At 36.5% G+C, this 22,108-nt stretch overlaps 1 protein-coding gene across 3 annotated transcripts in view; it reads right to left on the bottom strand.

The window, feature by feature from the left end:
- Window positions 1-22,108, bottom strand: part of CADM2 (cell adhesion molecule 2) — a 571,525-nt gene that overhangs the window by 105,487 nt on the left and 443,930 nt on the right. For all 3 annotated transcript variants that reach the window (XM_053934157.1, XM_053934159.1, XM_053934158.1), the window contains 3 exons: window positions 11,532-11,684; window positions 8,889-9,026; window positions 2,830-3,000 (listed from right to left, as the gene is read on the bottom strand). In XM_053934157.1, coding sequence (XP_053790132.1) covers window positions 2,830-3,000; window positions 8,889-9,026; window positions 11,532-11,684 — 462 coding nt within the window. The remainder of the gene's footprint in view (window positions 1-2,829; window positions 3,001-8,888; window positions 9,027-11,531; window positions 11,685-22,108) is intronic.

Raw genomic sequence — 22,108 nt, 5'->3', positions numbered from 1 at the left:
TTCTCTGCCAAACTGGTGCCCGACTGTGCTGTTCTGTTTGACACAACTTTAAGAGACTTGCTTATCATTCTCTCACCATTGTCTGCTAATTTTATAGATCTCTGGGACATTAAGGGCATGTGGCAATGCCACACTAACTTGGTTGTGATTTTGGAGTCTAATGGTTGTCAGATGAACAAATTTTCCTGACTTTGAGGTTCCATAATTCATCAAATTTGCCACCACTATTTTTGCCCTGCTGCAAGGTGGCATTGAGGATATATGTTGGATCAGCTTCCACAGGGCCCTGTGAGCATGATTCTTGCTGATAGAAACAGGATGTCTTTCATATGCTTGAAATCTTATGGACTGACAGAAGAAAAAACAGCTTCTGGTGACTGCAGTAGTAGCCACGACAATGGTGAGGAACACAAAGAGAATAAAATCAAGGAGCCCAGTTCCAGTGTAATGTACTCCATTAGGAGTATTTGGGATTGCTCCAGTGAAAAACTTCACTCCTCTCTTTCCTTTAAGGCTCTCTGATGAACCATATAATCAGTTCCTTGAATCTTCTTCTCCTTTTGTAAAGTTTCCTTTCAAAATTTGACCAGCATTAGGATTTCTGAGTATGCTGACCATGGAAATATAGGTGGCAAGGACAAGGACAACAAAAGACTGATCTTAGTCTTCTTGTCACCAATAATAGAATACTTTTTCTCCATAGCTTTAAATGGCGCTTCTCTCTGCCCTAAACTTCAGCTTCTTTTGGCACATTTATCACTTCTCTTCCTCTATACTGGTATATATCTCTATACCAGTGATGGAGAGCATTAAATTGATTGGTGGAAAATTAATGGAGCAAGCAGGAATGATAGAGAACAATTACTTGTACATTATGGCTTTTGATAAGCTGGCAATCTGAGGGGGCACTAACATAAAGCACACCAGTAATGGAAATGCCCACTGCAGTCTGACCTTGTCAGAGAACTTCAGTGAGGCCAGAGAAGAGGGAGAAGGGTCTTGTTCAAAATTTGGAGAAACAAGCATAGAGGAGGATTCACCTCACTGCTATTTAGCAAGTTAGTGCCTTGCTACAAGGGTGCAAATTGGAAGGAAAAACCAAATATTCAGGAATTTTTATATACAAGAGGCCACAAAAAGGCTTTTTTGCCTTATAAGAATTAGGCAAACCAGAGCCCTGCCTTTACTTTCAGGCACATTACACTACATTGCAGCCATTTTAAACCCTTTTTAGCTGTCCAATTTCTGCACCTATTGGTCTATTAAATTTAGTTCATCTCCTGTGGTGCCAACATCTTGAGCAAGGCACTGAAGAAAGAGCAAAGAATTAGGAAGTGAAGGCATGGGCAAGTTCAGTGGCTGATGGCTATGCAATTTAGAATTCAAGGAAAGAAAGTTGTTAGGGATTCGTGTCTCCAGCACAGATGCATTTGAATATATTAAGAGAGGTGTTTAATAGCCATTTGGTGAAGAAAGGCCCTGATCTCCCTCAGTAAAATGATGGCTAGAATGTTTCAGAAAACATTTTTAGCACATATGCTAATCCACATTCTCTTCTCTTCTCAGGCTTTTTTTGCAGATGGCATTTTTAGCAAAGTTGTCAGCTTCTGTGTACAGAGTTCTTTTGCCATTCCTGCCTTTTACATGTGCTGCAAGTCTTAGATGCTTATAGAAATATCCCTGTTTAGAAACAAGTTACATATGGCAGCAGTCCTTGACATGGTTCCTTAGGAGCTGGTTGCAGTCACTGAACACTTGCCTGCTTCAGGGACAATCTTGTCTGGTGTACAACAGGTTGATTGTACCTGGTCTAAAAAGAGATTCATGAAAGGTCTTTTGCCTTCCCTTAGTCTGACATTTTGCAGGTGCCTGTTGTTGCTAGCTAAGCAATGAGATGTACAGGTGTTCTCCAGAAAAACAAAACAAAACAAAAAAAACAAAACAAAAACAAAACAAAAAAAAAACCAAACCAACCAACCAACCAAAAACAAAAAAAAACCCCAAAAAAAACACCAAAAAAAAAAAACCAAAAAAACAAAACAACAACAACAAAAAAAAAAAACCACCACCAAAGAATGGTGGATACAAGTGAATATGAAAACGTCAGCTGATGGTATCTCTCACAGTTTATAAGTGACAAAACCCCACTGACTCAAAGGACAACTGACTGCAGAGTACAGCACACAGATAGAAAACCAGATTCATTCAGCTTTGGAACAATGCACTGTGGAAAACATCATGTCCAGAAATGCTGTTTGAAAGAAAAAAAAATAGCCAATATATAAAGATGCAATACAACTGAAGTTTGGATTAGCTAGATTAATAAATTAACTAAATTAATAAATCTTAAAGAGATTTTCTTCCTGAGTCTGTGCTATTAACAACACTAGTGAGTTTCTTTAGCAGGATTCAGCATCATTGAGGCAATCTGCTACAAACTTTACTTAATTATATCCTTGTTTCAAGTTTCTAGAAACTTTCAAAGAAAACTGTGAATTAGGATGCTCTTGATGTTTAATAACACATTTACATTGCTTCAATGATAACCAAAAAAGATAAATGCATTTTCTTTCCATGACTTGTCAAAGAAAACCAAGAACTTAGTTCTCCCATAGTGCTCTCAATGGTAAAGCTTACATTAAACTTTTTTGAGTCACTCCTGTAAAAATAAAATAAAAAAAAATACATCCAACCAACCAAATTTAACCACAGGATTTGGCTAAAAGAAAGGCGTTATCTATCTGCACAATACCAGAGAACTTTGTCCAACAGACACTCTGAAACAAAACAAAACTATAAAAGCAAGCATGTATAATGTGTATTACTTACAGTGTATTTCTAGAACCTGCATTGCTATCTGAGGTGTAGAGTTTAGGGACTCATGATCTACTCTGCAACTTACAACTGCACCATCATCACTGCGATCTGCTAGGAAATCCAGCGTGCTGCTGACTGTGAATGTTTTACGAACTGCATCTTCTTCTTTTATATATTTAACATCTGAAAGAAAGGATAAATAGTTAGTTATTTCTTCAATATTTTTTGGAAAAAAAAGTAGCCCAGCATTAGACAGCTAAATTTCCTGTCACAGTTTTTGGGAAAAAACACATCTTTCATATACGTGTTGGTCTCTTTAATATAAAAGTAATTAGACTGCAGTTATTCCTCAATTTGCTCTCATTGTCAGAGTAGGAGATATATATTGAAAGAGAAAATTTTAAAACTGGTTCCATGATACTGCATTCAAACAGAAATTCCATTCTTTATTACCTCTTGAATGTTTAGGTCCATATTTGATGTAAATGTTCTGTATAGGTCATCTGAAAAAGATTGTGATCTCGTCCCATCCGCATTACTTTACGTATCCACAGTGTCACTAAACATTAAATTTCCCAAGATTCTTCTTATAGCCTCTCACAGTAATGCAAAACATGGATATTACTGAAGCCGTGTGCACATACTCAGATTAATGCCGTGCTTGCTTTATTCATTGCTTATTTTGTTGTTTGGTTAGAATTATGCTAATTTACTAATTAAACTAAACCCAGGTATAGCCACCAGTGGTAATAAATGACTGTAAATAGAGCATGCCACAGTATTTACTGGAATATACAAATGAGTCCCAAGAAGACCAGAAATAAGATTACTACAGAGAACTTCCACTCACTGCTTTACACCACTCTAAACTGATTTGTTACTTTTGTGCAGATCCAGCTAAAAATCTGAGGTTTTAGCACAGACATTGCAGTGGGGGGAGTTTTCAGCTTTGCTTAGGAAGTATAATCTCAGTTCAAGGCTAAGATTCACATTCAGAACATTTTGTTGTAAGAAATACATGCTAGATCAGAAATGAAGATCCAAAAGACTGAGCATTTGAGTTAAAATGTCTGAATGTATTAACTGGAACATGAGATCGTCTTACACATACTTTAGAATTGTTTTACTTGGTTTCCAACTGCCTGTGATACTTATTGATTTTAGTTTATTTCAGAAAAATGGTAAGCTTGTTATATTGATTTATTGCAGTGAAAGCTTGAAAAGACATCTATAAATACTTAAACATATATATTAAATTTCACTGAGATTTCATATGTCCTCTGTGCCCTAAAAAAGTGAGAGGCTTCAGTTTTACAAATTATACTAAATCCCATTAGAGAACAGAATGACCTAAATAAAATTTCCATGAAATATCAATTTTAGAAAGCAAATCTTCAATGGCTTAAGCTACATAGTTTTAGATTAAAAATACCTCTGACATCAGAGAGGTGGTCTTTATCATTGTCTCCAGACAGACAAGGACACCGTGTAGTTATACAGTTTCCATTTTTCCCTAAAATAGAATTATTTCTTGCATACGAGAATTTTTCTGCCTGTTTGCTGCTAAGCTTTAAAAGAATTCAATTTCTGCCATGGTCACTATTAATATTTAGGGATTAGTAGGCAAGAGAAATATTGACCAGAGCTCAAACAAAGTTATTATAATCAAACAACAAATGTCTTCACTAATATTTAAAGCAAACACATGTGATTTTGTTCCCAGAGTTAGGTTTCCAAATTTAATAATAAGCACCTATATAGGTAACATTCTGCTTATAAGTAATGTGCACATCCCTTTGCTTACTGACTTCAAGTGGGGGACAGAAGACTCCTGAAAACATCAACAATAATTTTATTGAGATGTTGTGGATTCTTAATCCTTTAGAAAAACAAAGGCAGTTAATTTCCCAAATTGATGTTTACAAGTCTCTCTCTAGGTATCTATTGTGTGAAACTGTTCAACTCTTAGAATAAATTTCTTCTGCAAAAAGGGCAGTGATAAGATTCCACAAACTGTTGGCATCCTCACCAACAGAAATTTTTAGCTTGTCCTCCTTATCAGCTGTATTTTCCTAGATATTTCTCCATGGTACATGAAGGTGTGACTGTAGTATGTTCTAATTGAGTACAAACCCAACTGGATGTAAGAAAGGTGGAGATCAGGTACTGGGTACACACCATCACTCAGGACATTTAACAGAATTTTTAAATATGTCAGTTGTAGCCTACTGTTTCATTTGTTTTCTTGCTGCTCCTCTCTCTCCTAAATAGTCCCTTGAACAAGAGGTTGAAAAGAAATCCATGACACAAACATTTTGTGTGGGAAGCACTGTAATGGAACAGGCTGAAGGGATACAGCTTTATGGAGGAGGACCTAGGGGTGGTAGGACATGTTGAACATCAGTCAGCTTGCAGGGCTGAAAGCTAAAACCCACTGCCTTGCATCAGTAAAAGCACAGCCAGGGAGTCAGGGGAAGTGATGCTTCTCTCTTTGGCACATGCATGACTACATTGAGAGTACCAGGCCCAGTTTTGGGCTTTCTGAAGAAAAAAGGTACAATGAACCTGTTGAAAAACGCTGCAGTCAGTGGAGCTGTACAAAGACATCTTCAGAAAGCTGATATTATCTAACCTGTGGAAGAGAAGACTAAAACCAGATCAAACTGCTGCTTTAAAATACATCAATTATGGCCATAGAGAAAAAAAGCCAGAATCCCCTCAGAAGTGTACAACAAAAGCTGATGGGCAACACACATAAGTTAAACCTAGACAAATTTGGATTATGTACCATGAAATATCTACAAATAATGAAAACACTCCACAAGAGGGCTTCAGAATGCTGAAAAATCTAGCCCAGACAAAAATGTTTCTATGGAATCTCTGTCCTGTGAGACTTTTCAAACCTGAACTGGAGAAGATCTTTAGCCACTTGATTTAACCTTGGAATAGATGTTGGGCCAAAAGAAACCTGGGGATCAGCTTAGGGCCCACTTCCACCACTTTCAGACAGGTGCACATACACATAAGGCTTTATCAAATAATGCAGGGTTATATCTCATAAGTATAGATGTTTGATAGGGAAAATAATAAATGGAAATGATGGAATGTCCATCATCCATTGATTATTGCAAGCTATTTATAAAAGCATATACCTGTAACACACAGAAATACCCATCTTTTAAAATGACAGTTTTTCTGGTTTTACACGGCAGATATAATTTTTGTTTATATTTAAACTCAAGTTCTGACATGAAATGGCCTTATTATCTAAAAATAAAAAATCATCTTTGTTTTAGAGGTTTCTCAAGATGATTATCAGTGCCTCTCTGAAATCTTTGTGTATATGAAAATTAAAGAAACTTACTCAAAGTATCTTAACCTGTTGCAACAAAATGAGCTTATTTAGTTTTAAAATCCAATCTGCCTAGGAAAAGAAACAAAAAAGAAAATCCATTCAAAATATTCCTGAAGCCTAAAAAAAAAATTATTTATATAATTTTGTTGAAAGAGCATGTAACAAATTTTGTTGAAAATAATAGGTAATTTCAAAATCAAAAATTTGCATTTAGCTTCTCCAGTATTTTTGCTCTTAATAATCTTCCAGAAATGTCACCAGAATGCTAAACTGCAGATCCCTTTGTTACGTTGGTGCATATATGAGTGACAGAACACTAAACTAAAAGGTGTGGCACCCAGTGCTTCACATTCAGTCTCTCTCATTACTAACACTTACTTTATCAAACACTATTCCTTTATCAGATGATGATTTCTTTTTTGAGTCATAGCAGTGGAGCTACAATTTTATAGTGGCTTTTTCCCCTTTGGTGCAACTGTGATCTCAGTGCATCATTTATATTCGTTTGCAGCATGTATAATACAGTGGAACACAACTGGATTTACTGGTGCTAGACAGACGAACTTCTAACCTTTAATGTCAGCTGCATTAGCATATCATTTCATATCTATTTTCTCAGATTTATCATTTCACCTTTTACACTGCACAAAGCTAATGTAACTTCTGCTGATGCCACTGCAGACTGGTTAGGTTATTTTATTTCTAACCTTTGAGAAATGGCAATGTGCTCTTCAGAAGACCTAGAAAACTTAACTGAAATGAATGTGCTCAGTACTTTCCTCCTATTTCCTCCTATTTCTGGCTGTTGGGGGTTTTTTCCCCTTTATTTTTCTTTTTCATCCTCCTTTTATACACCCTTTTCCCCTATCCTGTTTTTTTTGTGTGTTTGGTTGGTTGGTTGGTTGGTGTTTCTTAAATCCCTTTAGGAACTCTTGAGAAAAATAAATTAGTTAGAGTCAAATCAGCAAATTGTTTACTGGCTTCAAGTACTTGTCAGCTGAAGAAATACAAAGGTATTACACCAGATTTTAGAACATAATTTTTAAAATAACATATTTTCAAATATGTGTAGCCTTGCTCTGAGGCCAACTGTATCAGTATTTCTCTTATAGTATTGATTCTTGGAGTTATTTCCAATCTTAACATGCCTTGAATATGTATATTCATCATGCCATCTTTTCTGGAGGACACAATCTATGCTGTGCCAGGTATGTTAGCTGTACTGTTTAACTCTTTTTACTTGCATTTGATTAGATGCTGCCTTTCTTTCATCAATTTCCTCAAATTTCGCAGTACTGAAAAGAATTAGTCTCTGTTTACTCATTTTCTATCCTTGTTGCACATTTCAAATTATTCCAGTCTGAAATGCTTGTTCTTTTCAATACTACTCTCATTTTCATTAGAAATATAAGGACACCTCTATCATGGACAGGATTCCATAGGCAATCATCTGCATTCTCCTTTATTCACCAACTTTATACCACAGCTCTGCTTTTGCACATTGAACTGTGGTAGAGAATAGTAAAGGAAGATAAATGGTTCTGTAATTAACTCTGTAACTTTGCTTGAGGCAGTTTATTGAGCTAATGAAATCCAAAATATTAGACAAATCAGATAAATGAAGGGTGTTTTTTTGTTTGTTTTTGTTTTTTAAAGCTGCACAGAAAAGGTGGATTCTGAATATTTTATTCATCTGGTCTTAGAGCAGAATGAATAGAGGTGACATGAATAAATACCAATACCTTATCCTTTTTTATCCATCTACTTTATAATGGGCACCTCAACTGGCTTGGAGGTGTGACAGCCTTCTGCATCAGGAAGCTCTCTTCACTCACTCATTCACCAATGAGGATTTAAAACTATTCCAGCATTTCTAAGAATATGGAGTAGAAATCTAAGCTCTAAGTGAAGAGCATACCAAGTGAAAGAGAAGATGGAAAGGAAATAAACAGTTTTTTATATGCAGCTCTTTCCTAACTCACTGCATCCTTGAAAGCAAATCCTTGTTGTCAGCTTTGGTTTTAATCATTCAATGGCTTTTCAGTTACAGCAGACTTTGTCCAACTCCCCCCAGCCCCTGTGAAGTTTTCCTGATCCTCTTTGAAGTCCATCTTCTCCCTCCTCCTTGCTGCAGACTGCCAGCATCCTTGCCTCAGCTGGAGATTCTGAGTTTCCCAGCTGAGATTCCCTCATTTGCTACATCTTGGCTCTCCCTCACCAAAGCAGACTCCATAGGTCACCTATGGGAAGTGCATTCTCCTGTCTCCTCCTGGTCACATTCTCCTGTTCTGCCATACCTGGTCACATTTATTTAGGGGAGTGTAACATAAATCTGGGAATTAACTAAATCAGACATACCCCATGCTGGAATGGCACAAGAGAAACGAAAAGGGAAAATATCAGGGATGAGTGGTCTGACTGTGATAATAATCCAGAAAACATTTCTCTATGAAGCCTCACAGTTGAGTTTATTATGCTGCACAGAGTTCTGAGCAATCCAAAACATCAGTTTTTACTATTTGAAGAAAACAATAAAAAGATGGTTATATGACCACTACAGTAAATTACAATCAATTCTTCATCTGTGTACTGTCCCCTACTCATTTCATGACCCAATAGGAGCAACTTTACTAACACAGATTAAAAGAAACATAATTCTACAGAATGTACAGTTTTTGACAATTGGACCAAATGACACCAAAATCCTTTTAAATACCTTTAACTTCTTTGTCGTTCTTGAACCATCTGATATCAGCTGCTGGCTTACTACCAGATGTCTTGCAAGTGAGCTGCATCCTCTCTCCCTCCATAACTGGCGAGGTAAATCCAGTAATTTGTGGCTTTTCAGGAACACCTAACAAACAAACAAGCAAAATGTCTCTGATGCTGTCAGCTGCTGCCACAAATGCACAACCAACTTAACGTTCACTTCTTCATATGCTCTAAATTCTGGAAACAGGATAATTAATTCCTCATGCCTTGTCAGTTAAACTTTTTTCCTATTGTAAATTATCCATCAATCTGAATGGTAGTTGATTCTAAATAAAGAAAGAAATTTTCTAAGAGAAACAGATTGCATTTTAATAAATATCTTATCTCTGTATATTCTGCACACAGGTCTAGTCTGATTTGTTACAATATTTAAACTGCTCAGCACAGCAAGCAGGATGACAAAGCACATTAGAAGCACTGCTGTGAAAATTAAACATTAAACTGGTAACAAAAAGCTGAACTGACCTAAGTTGAGAACAGATATTTACACCTAAATAATGAAGACTTCAATAAAAAAGACTGGGAAAAGAGAGGGTGAAAATAAATACTGGAGTCACTTTATCTTCAGAGGAACAAAACCAAAACACCAAGAGGTATAATCACAGCTCCACCGACTACAGAGAGTTCTTCAGCTGTATACAAGTTCTTCAGAGCAGATCATATGATTTGGACATATCATACACATAAATATTCAATTTGGAAATGGTTGTTTTTCAGTGAACCATGGAAGATTAAAAAAAACCAAAAAAAACAAGAACAAAAAACAAAACACGAAGAAAATTGGGAAAGTTTTGATCACTGCGTGCATAAATCCATTTAACTTATGAAGACACCAGAATAACTTATTTTAAAGTAATACTGATGACAGTAATTAAAAAATCTCCAAAAATGTCAGTTATATCTTGCAGCTACAGTGCTTTGGTGCATTCACATTTGTGGCAAGATAAAGGGCTTGGTCACAGTAATTGATCTAATGCCCTGTATTTAATAATTCAGTTTTTTCTACATCTCTTTTCCAAAATGACAGATTATGTACAAAAAAGCAAAGCAGCATAATCTCTTGCATAGTATATCTCTTTAAATAAATCTAGTCCTCTCTTTCAGGACAGAAAATGGTGTCAATACCTTGACACTTAAATTTTCTAATCGAAAGCAGAGCAGTCAATAAAGAGATTATTAGTACATAAAAGGATAGTTTATCTGATTAAAAGATGTAATGCATTTCAGTGGCAAAGATTCCCTTCTCCAGCAGCAAATATTTTAAGAGTTTAAAATGTTCCTTTGAAATAGGAAATTACAAATACAAAATGAAAAAAGGCAGGAATCCTAAACTGCGCAGCTTTCTCTCTTGGAAGGTAAATAAATGATGTTGGGAAAACTTAATGAAACCCTCCCCTAAAACAAAGGTAAAGCTTAAAGGACTGTCAAAGATCAAGCTACTTTTGTTAATAAATAATGGCTAGATATTTCGGGGGTTTTCTTGTCTTTGTAACACCTTTCTATGTCTTTCTGCCATTTAAAAGCACGAACTGGTGCACTCCTCAATTGTTTAGATCATTAAATGCCTCTCTACAGAAGGAAGATTAAGCATAGGCAGTTGCTATTCCAGAATATTTTGCTTTGAGTGGGTACTTTTTGTCCTTAATGGCAAACTTGTGAAGACTTTTGTAAAATTGTCTCACAGGGACTGAAAGGGAGATGCATTTCATATCCTAAGCACAAAACCAATTCCCTGGCTGGATTAACATGAATATTACTGCCACAGAGAATATCTTACATTAGTTCTATTAAAGTCAACTGTCTGCTCATCCACATATAAAAATAAAACAAAAAGAAAGAAAGAGTCATGTTCAGGGACAGAAAAAAGGAAAAAAAAAAAAAAATCAATCTCTAAAATCATATAGCCTTTTAGGTTCGCAGGTGTGTTTTAGTGAACTATAGCAATTTTGGCTGATTGGGCTACTGACATTCATAGAATCATATAAAGCTTCGAGCAGAAACTTTATTTCCTGGGCATCTCTTGAAATCTATTCCTTTTCTATGTGTATCTATAACCTTTGGGAAAAACAGCAGAGCACTTAGAGGATAAAGCATAAAAGAAGCGGCAAACCCAGTGAAAATTTGCACTTTATAGACCAAAAAAAAAAAAAAAAAAAAAAAAGAGAAAGCAGAATGAGCCAAAAAAATGCACAGCTAAGGAAAAATGATAAAGCTCTAAAGCACGTTTTGATTTCATGCTTTCTGATTTTCTCCCCTTTGCCCTATCCAACAGATTGTCAGGAGATGAACACATGCACCTTCCCTGCACTCGTGGTGCTCAGCATGTAGAGGTTATGTCCATTTTATGGAGCGCTCGTTCCGTGGTGTTTGTGTGCTCCCTAACTCATTATCCTGCCACGGTGCAAACAGTAAGAGGCATGTTATTTTTCAGCCCAGCAATATGAAACAATAAACATCAGGGGAAACTGGATCAGACGTTTACATTTATCTTCTGCCAAGCCTTAGAAAAGTTCATTCTTATCATAATTTGCCAGAGCCTGAGGAGTTTAACACTTGCTTCTTTCTGCTCAGCTCAGTTTGTACTTACCGAGGACGGTGAGGAAAGCCTTGGAAGTTTTGACAGGCATGGTGAACAAAGAGCAGGTGTACTGCCCTTCGTCCGACAGGGACACGTCGCTGACGCTGATACTCAGCTCGTGCCACGACGCTCGCACCAGCTCGATTCTGTTGTCCCTCAGAGCTGAAAAACAGCAAAAAAATTGACATTGTTGTTGGATCCAGCACGTGAACAAAGCGTGGGGTGCTGTACAAGAGGCTCCAAGAAGGTTCCTAGAGAAACCAGGCCCTAGAACACAGGGGTGGGGACACAGTTGTCTATGCAGAGCAGTTTGTTTTCTCAGTGGAATAAAGTGGAAGAGTTGAGCAAGATTTTGACGAGTGTATTAAGTGATTTTTAACATATATAAACCTAGAAACTACAGGACTTGAATGAACTCTGGCCTTCCTCTAAAAATCCCAGCAATGACTTTGATTTCTGCCCCCTCACAGCTTTGTTCAGTGCACAAAATAAATCCTTCCCAAAACTAACTTGTTTTTCACGTATTTAAAGATGTTGAGAATCCTGTGTCAAGCCCTGCATAGTTTGTCTACAGATTTTTTCCATGTCCATTACTACTAATATTGAACTGGAATATCAGATTTCTCAAATTTTGTAAATAATTATTTCTTATTACTAATAGACTGAAAGTTCCACTTATACATGCATATATAGTACACTTAACAATTGAGGTAATTGAGTATAGTGGCTTTCCATTTCTGATTACAAATAAAAATACGGTCACTTCTGTTTGCATGGAAGCAATGAGGGAGAAGGATCATGTAGATTCACTTAAATTCAAAATGTCACTTTAGTTAAGGCTTTAAAACTGAAAGCATTTTATAACCTATACTTAGATTGACCCCCATTTTCTATTGAAAAACTGGCAAAACATTCCCAAACATTCTATTTTTCTGCAGTAAAGTTGCTTCAGGAATCTGCATATATTATCCAAGCCATTCCACAGCACAGAAATACTAATATCATAAGTGAGCAAACACTGTAATTCTCCTAAGCAAACAATAAAAAAGCCTCTATAACTCAGGAAGTTTAGCTGTATACCTCTAGATTAAAATGTCTGGCCTGATAGTGTGCGAAACTTCAGTGAGTCTATTTTTACAGCAAATCTCTGAAAATCAAAAGTAAAATGATATTTATCAAGACAGTTGAACAAAGGTGTTCAAGTCCCTAATGCTCTTCCTTCTCATCTCTTTCCAAAATCTCCAAAGACTCTTAGATTTGTCTAGTATACCTCTTCCAATGACAAAAATAAATAAAGAGTTTTATTGTGGTTCTTTTGCTACCTTAACCTAGATGCTTCTGCCCAATTGCCGTCCAAGATTTACACCAAAATAAGATACAGTGAAGATTCAGCAAAAGCGTCTCTTGAATTTGTCTTCTTCTAAGGCTGCCATTTAGGTTTGTTCTCACCAGAAAATTTCACCTGAATTTGCTGATTATTTCAGGGTAGGCCAGCTAAAGCTCAGCTTCATCTTCTGCAGGGTCTGAGGACTGAAAGGTGGCAACTTAATCATGCCTAACATAAAGGCGTGCCATGAACCTCTTCAAGGCACATCAAAAGGACTGAGGCTGTGTGTAATGGACACATTCCAAACAGAACTGAGATGTCATCTGGCCAGCCACAACAAGAAAAAAAGCCACAATTATTTAGTTTATAACATCAAGTCTAGATAATGATGAAAAGAGAAGCAACCTTAAAGGAAACAAGCAAGTGAACCAGAAGCCACAAAATGCAAAGCTGACAGAACAGCTGAGAAAAACAAGCTCAGGAAAACAAAAAAACACATAAAGCAAGCATCTACCAACCCCAAACAGCAGCAAAGCTGATCATTGTGGCTTTAGCAGCTAAAACTCCTCACAACAGTGAAGCTGTTGCTATCTTTGACCAAGTAGATGTGGACTCAGAATTCCTTTCTCAGATTGTCAATTCTAGTCAGAGGCAAATGAGCAGACATAAGAATTGTAGTTTATTTCATATTACTGACCTTCCCCTCCAAAAAAAAAAAAAAAAAAAAAAAAAAAAAAAAAAAAAAAAAAATTATTCAAGTTTTTCACCACCACACCTGTTTATATAATTTGGCAACAGCAGAAAAAATGGAAAAACCAAACAAGCAAACAGACCAAAACCAAAAAGCCTCTCAGCACGCCATAATTTGGAAGTGGTGATTTTTTTCCTCCCTGTAATCTGAAATTATTTAAAAAATAATGCAGTACATCATCTTACATAGTATTTTACTTTGTTTTAATTTTCAGTTGTTACTGCCTTGTGATAAAGATTTATGTATCTGTTGAAATATTTTCCCACAGATGGGAAAAAGTGTAGAATTTTATGCCCTAAGAAGAACAGTAAAGAATTCCACTACAGCACAACTGACCTACAGATGATGCCAACAGCACATCGTTTTGATCCTACAATTAAAATACAAACTGTTTCCATCAGCTACATTCCTACTGCTCCCCTCCCTCACCTCCTCCCCTCCACACCTTTTCTAACCTTTGTAAAATATAAAAACCTCAGCTCAGTCAATTTTGTGGAAAGCTGGTAAAAACAACCACTGGTCAAGAGATGAGATCAGATGTTCCATGTTTCATTACTGAGTGGATTTTTATTGAAAGAACTGCAAGAAAGTTTTGTAATGGAAATATCAACACAGCCTTTACAATAAATGCTGCAAAGAACACGGACATAATACTCCTTTGCAGGAAAGCTGTTTGTCAGAAGCATTTTTGTAAAGTGCTGGGTCTAAAAACAATTATCTCTTCCATCATTTTCAAACCTGAATATTTGTAAGTTTCCTGTCTACGCAGATGACAAGGAAACCAAATTTTACTGCTACAGCTTAGACAAGGTGAGCACTTAGACAGAGACTTTTTAGAATCTTATTTTCAAATTTTATTCTTGTTTCTATATCCTCATCTGTTTAGAAATACACCAGTTTATTTTCATGAAATTGATAGCTGTGATAGATGCAGAACTGGTTTGTTTCCATTTTGTATCTTAAGTGCATTTTGCTTTAAAGGGTGATGGAAACAACAGCAACAGTGGAGAAACCAGGGGTAATTCTAGCAACTCATGATATGCAAGCATTGTGAGTGAGTGGAACAGGGTCTTGCTCATGGCAGAAAACCCTGCCAAGCCTGGCTGATGAAGCAAAGCAGCCCATGGAGCCTGGACAGAAGGCAGCTACTGAAAGGTACCAAGTGGCAAGCAGCTCCACCACAGTAGTTCAAATAAAGTTCCAAAGAGTAAAATACAAAATGTTCTATTACATTTAATTAGTACTTTAACACTAAAAAGTAGAACACTGCTCTTTTGGAACCTTCTTAGAAACTCCTTTGTTTTTAACATTTCACTTTGTTAGAATCCAAACAGACCCTTCTGGCCTCTTCATGGGGATTTTAACCTACGTTGCTGAATCATTACCCTATCCATAGTTTGCATACCTACAGAGATACTAGCAAAAGGATAAATAAACAGAATATTTATTTGACTTCTGGGAAATGCACATATGCCAAAAGCAGTAACAGAGAATACCAGCACTGGCATCACTTTTCTGGATTCTCATGTTGCAAGCTGTTTGAAAAATACAAAATGCAACAAGAAATATAATTACATAGTAAATTCCAATATGCCCTAGGTACATTACTTCAGTTTTCTGTAATTCCCAGGCACATATGATGTAGTTAATTTGCAAGGCATGAAATAATTATGCATAAAACACTTGTTCCTAAGCAGACACACTTCATTTATTTTACCTGTCATTCTTTTTTCCTGTGGAAAAGATTTCCTTTCAGAATGTTCTTTGACACAGAAACAAGCAACCTTGATAATTTGTATAGTTGAGGTAATTATGAGTAAGAGATACAGTCATGTATTTCAGCTGCATTAATTAGTAATTATTGAGACTGATGACCATCACAATAAACTGGCCTCCTTGTTCACAGTCAAACAAAGGTGTACTTCATTAAAAAAAAAATAATATAATGATCATATGTTATCAAAGAAAAATCCTGCAGCAGGAGTTATAACAGAGAGACAAAGGAACCTTAGAAATTTGCCAAAATGGAAAAAAACCACCACATTTCATACCATGAAGAAAAGGCAGTTGGACCTGTTAGATATAGTAGCCAGACAGAAGCATCTCTAATGCCATTTCATTTAAAATGACCACATCTTTGTCATATTTTGTGTCGTATATTTGAAGAATGGGGGAAAAAAACAAACAACAAAATCCCCAAATTCTCTAGAGTAATTTGCTGATATTTTCAGAATACTAACTTGACATATGCTGCCATCCTGGGATTCACTCAACAAAATTGTCTTCCTTATGTTGGAGTTCTTCCCTCTCTCATGGGAATAACATAACCATTAGTTGGAACCAGAAGGATTTTTGATACTCTTCAGGTCACGCTAAAGTCCCAGAATTCTAATATTTATGAAACTGAAACAATCGCTCTGATTTTCAGATTCAAACTTTCTGAAAGCTGTACCATAATCTGAAATAGATTTAAAGCGATTTATGTTGTGTTTCTGGATATACTTGAGAAGGCCCTTTTTCTTTGCTTCTAATGAATTCAATATACCGAGGTCTCCATAGGATGATCTACAGAATATGCTTATAGTTGTGCATCAACCACCACCACCAGAGCAAGAAAAAAGAGAGACAGAACGGGAATAAATGGAACAAACCAAACTAGCATTGTTATTCTGTGTCTTCTAAACATTCATTTTTTTCCAAAACATTCACATTTCCTTAAAAAGAAGGACTGATACACAGTTGTTCTATTCATGCCTTACCCTATCTAGTCCGTACTTGCATGGTGTCTGAATTCCTAAGGTTTTAAAACTTCTCAGTTGTTTTTTACGTGGAAAGAAAATCCATTTCCTTCCTCTTTCATTTCTGCTCACGCAAGTTGATTACTTTCATGCAAGGACACAAGGGTGGCAGTGTGAATTTTTAGTAATCCCATGTTTTCTATTTCTACTTTGGCATATCCTGAGGTTGTTTTTACCTCTCGGTGGAGGCAATTCTTACCTGTCCATTGCACTGTATTTGTGAAGCTATCACTTTTTCCCCCTGGGACAGAGGTCCTCAAACTGAGTCTACTTTCACAGATAATGCTACTGTAGAGGGAAAAGAATTAGGATTTTCTATGCAACCTATCAAACTGGCTGACATGTGTACCATTGGTGTCCTTTAAAGGTGGCATCATTTATAGGCAAAATCAGCAGAAATCACATAAACTGAAGGTTGCAATACTGTGGAGGGATCTTTGGCTAATTGGCTGTGGAACAGTCTGACCAATTAGCAGATGCATGATGGCTTTTCCCCATTAGGAAAGTGGTTAATAACAGAGATGAGTTCAAATAGACATTCCAAACGTGTCTTTCACAGTTTTCAGTTACTTGCATGCTGAGAATACTTCAGTATCACTGAATTTTTAAACTCATTCATGTACTTAATAAATTTGGGACATACTGAGCTTCATAAAAGGTACTAAGAAAAGGTTCAGAAACTGAAGAACTATGTAAGAATCCTTGGAGATAGGTTTTACTTTCATTCCAGTGCATTCTTAAATATTTGGTGATTAAAAGGAAGAAAAAATGGGGTTAATAGAAATATACTTCTTCTGCCTCTAATCATCTGGCCATCTTCTACTTGATGCTGTGGCTTGCAGTCTAATAAGAAAAGACTAGACTGTTTACAGCAGAGATACACTGCTGAAATATTTGACTGTGTTATTTAGAGAACAATGTTCAACAGCAAGCTGCTTCCTCCTTTTTAAATTTTTCAGATTTTTTGCATGTTGCATAATGCATCTGCCAAAGACATGCAGCAAACTCCCTTCATCAGGAGAGGTGCTGACAGCCTCACTAAGAGAGGCATCTACTCTGTGCTTGCCTTGAAAAGGCCAAAGCGTTGGGGACTCAGAACCTGTCTGTACAACCTTATCTATTATTTATCAGGGCGCACAGCCTTAGATGCTTACGAGGAGAACCCAAACAGAAAGGTGATTTCTTCAGTGAAACAACAACGATTCTCCATTTGCTGCAATCTGGATAAAATGAAAAAGAGTTTAAGGTGACTTACAAGGACTTATGATCTTGAACACAGCTGCTGAGTTGAGGTTTCACCAACTGTTGCCAAGTGAGAACCAAAGGCCAGGATGACTACATGCCCTTCATGGGTAGAATAAACAAAATTTTCCTGCATGTCAGATTTTCTGCACTGAGCTACATTTCTCTCACAATCATGTTCTCTATTGTCTTCTTTCTTTTTCAGAGCACTGAAGAAAAAAGAGAGGAAAAACTTGCCTTCTAGGGTGTTTGTAATGCCTGTTTCTTGTATTAAAGAAGCAGTAAACTTATTTTCTTCTTGTCTTTTGAGAATCATAAAGATGATATTTATTTTCTGAGAAGGTCTGAGGCCTGACTCTTTCCCATAAGAAATTTAAGTTTCAAATCTTTGCAAAGCACACAGGCTTTAAACTAAGAAGATGCTTTACTGTTTTACTGTGTTGAAATAATAGTTAACCATCCCTCCAAATAATAAAACAAAAATCACATTAGTCAGGATGAAACATTGTGTTACAAAGTCTGTTCGTCTGGTTCCTTGTTCAACAGGGAATTACAAGATTTCCTATTACCCTAATGCAACTGGACATGTACCACAGCACAGTAGCCTAGAAAATATTTAAAAATCATACTTCTCAAATATACAGCTGCAAACCTTAAAACTGAAAAATGATCTGGCAAGGTTAGAGATGGACAGAATTAAAATAAATGAGATTCAATAGATAAAAGTAATTGGTAGTTTTATGCATTAAGCTGGAGATGAATGTTTTGAAAACAGTAATGCAGGAAAGGAGCCCTGAGGATTATAAAGGAAATTATTTAACTATATGTTCAAATGTAGCACCACTCTAAAAAGATGAATCCTATTCTGGGTTGTACTGATCCTTGCAATTATGGTAAAAGAAAATGCTACAACATTCCAAAATAGCATACATCACACTGTGCCACATATTGTAAATTGCAGACAGAAACAGTCTCTCAGTTGGGAAGAGAATTTCTGAAGGTCTACTGATGGACTACTGCTGCAAAAATAATATTAAGAAAATGAAAATAATACAATGGAGAGCTGTAATATGTCCACATGTACCTAATGAAAGACTAACAGGAATTAGAATTTTTTTTCTATAATATTGAGGGTAATACTGAAAAGACAAAAAACTATGTTTCAGGTTAAATGGGACTTCACTGTGAGTGAGAAATGTTAGATAATGACTTTATTGAAGTAGAAGTGAGAAATAAATACTAATCCTCTTGCAAGCCAAAACAAAGCTACACAGATTTCCAAGTTTGTCCTTCTGCAAAGATCAGACCAGGTAATTTTTCCTCATACTACTGATGTTGATACTAATCAGTGTGGTAGCAGTACTTAAAGATTTCTGACCAAGGCAGACTTAAGCTTATGTAGGTATTAAAAACTGTCTGGTCAAACAGCACAGAGCTCTACCAAGGCCATCTATGTATTTAAAGTACAGCAGTTCTTTTTTTCCTTGCCAGGAGACTGCTCTTCACAGTCACTGCTGGTGACCTTCATGCACTGGCTTTAGTCAGCTTTGAATGAAAGGAGTCCTAAAGGACAGAAGGCACAGAATAACTCAGCCAGACTTTACACTTTTAGCACTGCTGCACAACCAGGTTCTACTCAGGCCTGCCCAAATGCAATACAATTTTTGTGTGTGTTTCTGCAGCTAACCATGCCTCAAGGAAGCTGAAGAGCTGTATTTCCCTGACCTTGCAGATGGTGACATTACAGTTCTGCCTGTTCACTAGCTAACCTAAATGATCCCATGACACTGGAAGTGTTTTAGTGGCATGAATGAGTGTTACTCATGGTAGAGTCATGTTTATGGTTCTGCTTCATATTCCTTGCAAAGTCAGAGTTTTCTAACTTCTAAAGAGTGCAGTCCTGTTCAAACATAGTATTTCAGCAGAAGATGGAGAGACTTTCTCTCTTTTTGGTGTTTTAAAAGAGATCTTTCTCTACCTGAGAACAGCTGTAAGATGCTCCTGTCCTTCCTGCACATCTTGATCACATAGATACAGAAATGAACATCATCCCTCCTGTAGCAGATGGCTGCGTTGGCTACAGATGCCAACACAGGAATACTCATTCTTCCTAACTACATTAAGCAGTCAGACTCCCTAAACTCCCGCTGCAGCCAGTAGAGCAAGTCATCTTCCTCCAGTGGCCAGTTAAGAACAGATCACTGCCTTGAAAACATTAGAGAACCTGGACAAAACAGCCAAGAAATCATCGACAATAGATGAATGTATCTGCAATCAACCTAGCAATTGATCCCAGTACCAATGAAGAGTCAAAGACTAATGTGTGCATCAATACTGAAGATATTAGTGCTGTTAGGGATGACTCACACCTCTCACTAGGAGGGAATTGACATATGGAACAAAGTATCAGGAGACATCCCAGATGAGTCTAGTGCAATTCCAGGGAGGATTCCAGAAAGCTTTTTGATGGCTGCAACACCTTTTATGATAGAGCCCTTAAAGTTTTATGATGTCTCTCGCACACAGCTGAGCAGCAAACAATCTGAATCTCCACCACAAGAACACAGACGTTCCCTCTTTTGTAGGATTTGTCTTAGTTTTCCACATGCAGATATGCTGTGAAGGAATCTATTAGTGAGAAATGGTGTCAGAAACACATAATTAAAGGATTGGAGCCCCTCTCATACAAGTTGAGGCTAAGAGACTTGGGATTGTTTAGCAAGAAGATCAGAGAATCCTGGAGTTAATCCAAATTCAAAAGAAAAAAAAAAAAAAAAAAAAACTGGCAGCAGATCTAGACCTCTAATTTTCATAGGAAGCTGCTCTAGCATAGTCAGAGAACCAAGCCGGATTAGATGACCTCCAGAGGCCCTTTCCAATGCGAAACATTCTGGGATCTTGTCATTCTGTATGTTTTTGGGGTAAAGAACCTGCATATCACAAAATACGTAAGTGTGACCAATCCTGAAGTGCCAACTAAAAAACCCTTTGGTAGATATTCCCAAAGATTAATCTTCTTTAGCTTTTCCTAAACATTATTCTCCCTTATGGAGGATGTGGATTTGAATCCCTCTTAAGAAGAGGCTGCCAGTCCCTCCCTGCTATAGTCAATGGGGAAAAAAAAACCCAAAAAAAACCAACAACAAAAGAGAGAGAGGAAGATAAAAAATAACTTTTCTAGACTAAATTTAGTTTGTGTAAATGCACTTCTTTTGCAGCTATATTCCAAGAATGTGGGGGCAAGCACAGCAATAAAATGTTTGGACTCCACAGTGGTGGCCAGACATATTCACCAAGTACTAGTGAATATTATTTAGAAAATAAATAAAAACAAACACCTGACATATGACAGCATACCAAGTACTGATAGATGCACAGAATAAAAAAACTCTACTGTGAATAAATGCATATATTTAACTAAACAGTAGATACTGACAATAATAGATTTGTGAAGTCCTGCTACCATTGGTACTATTTATCCCCATGATCTGACTTTTTTTTGGGCCATTCACATACACCAGATATATACCAGAAGAAATTTGTCTATGATTAACACATATGTCTAGACAAAAGCAACTGAATGTATCCCGAAATTTTCAATTAAACATGTATTGGAGGAATTTCCTTGTTTTATGAGTTGGGAAAAAATGGTTGTTGTTTCTTTCTTGTTGTTTCTTGCCTGTCCCTTTTGCAGTTCAAATTGTAGCAAGAGGTAAAGGACAAAAGACATTAATTTGAAAAAAAGAAATATGGAAAGTAACACATATGGAAATTTACAGCTAGAGAACGCTACTAGAGAATGCTACTAATCCTTCCCACTTGCAACAATAATTATTATTATTATTGGTTCTCACACTGCACTTTGCTTAACTGATACTGTTTGAAGACTCACTAAGAAACCACCTAAACTAATCTGTCTTCAGTTTACTACCTATGAAAAATAGATTTGCACATCATGATTGTCATATGAAAGGAAGCAATTAATAATTAAAAAATGCAGGGAGTCCTTCCAATAGTGATCAATTTTTGTTGCTATTTTTTATATTTTTAATATTTTTAATTCTCTAATAAAAATGAAATCAATTTTTTATTTGAGTATTTTCCCTTGTCACAGCCTTTAGTATACTCAATACACATTTTTTTTCAAACAGAAAATATTTTTCCTGCATCACTGATCCCATCCTTTCCTCATTTTTTCATTCCTCTTACTCTTCATCATCGTTCCTTTTCTTTGAAATCTTTCCTGATCGCACACCTAGGTGGGTCTTGCCAATCTTTGGAAAAAAACTGACCTTTACTCCAGTTTTTAATCCATCTAGTCTCATCAATCTTTAATTGATAAAAAACTCTATTGTCATCTCCATTAGTAACATTTTTCCTATTTTCTGTAGTAAATAGTTTTATTTCCTCTGTGTGCTAGACAGGTTCTCTGCAAGAATGAGGCCACAGGGAAAAAAAAAAAAAACTT

This window comes from Vidua chalybeata, chromosome 2, assembly GCF_026979565.1.
Source record: "Vidua chalybeata isolate OUT-0048 chromosome 2, bVidCha1 merged haplotype, whole genome shotgun sequence".
Classification (NCBI taxonomy): Eukaryota; Metazoa; Chordata; class Aves; order Passeriformes; family Viduidae; genus Vidua; species Vidua chalybeata.
Note: the sequence above shows the minus strand (reverse complement) of the source record. Positions and strands in the feature narration are given on the sequence as shown.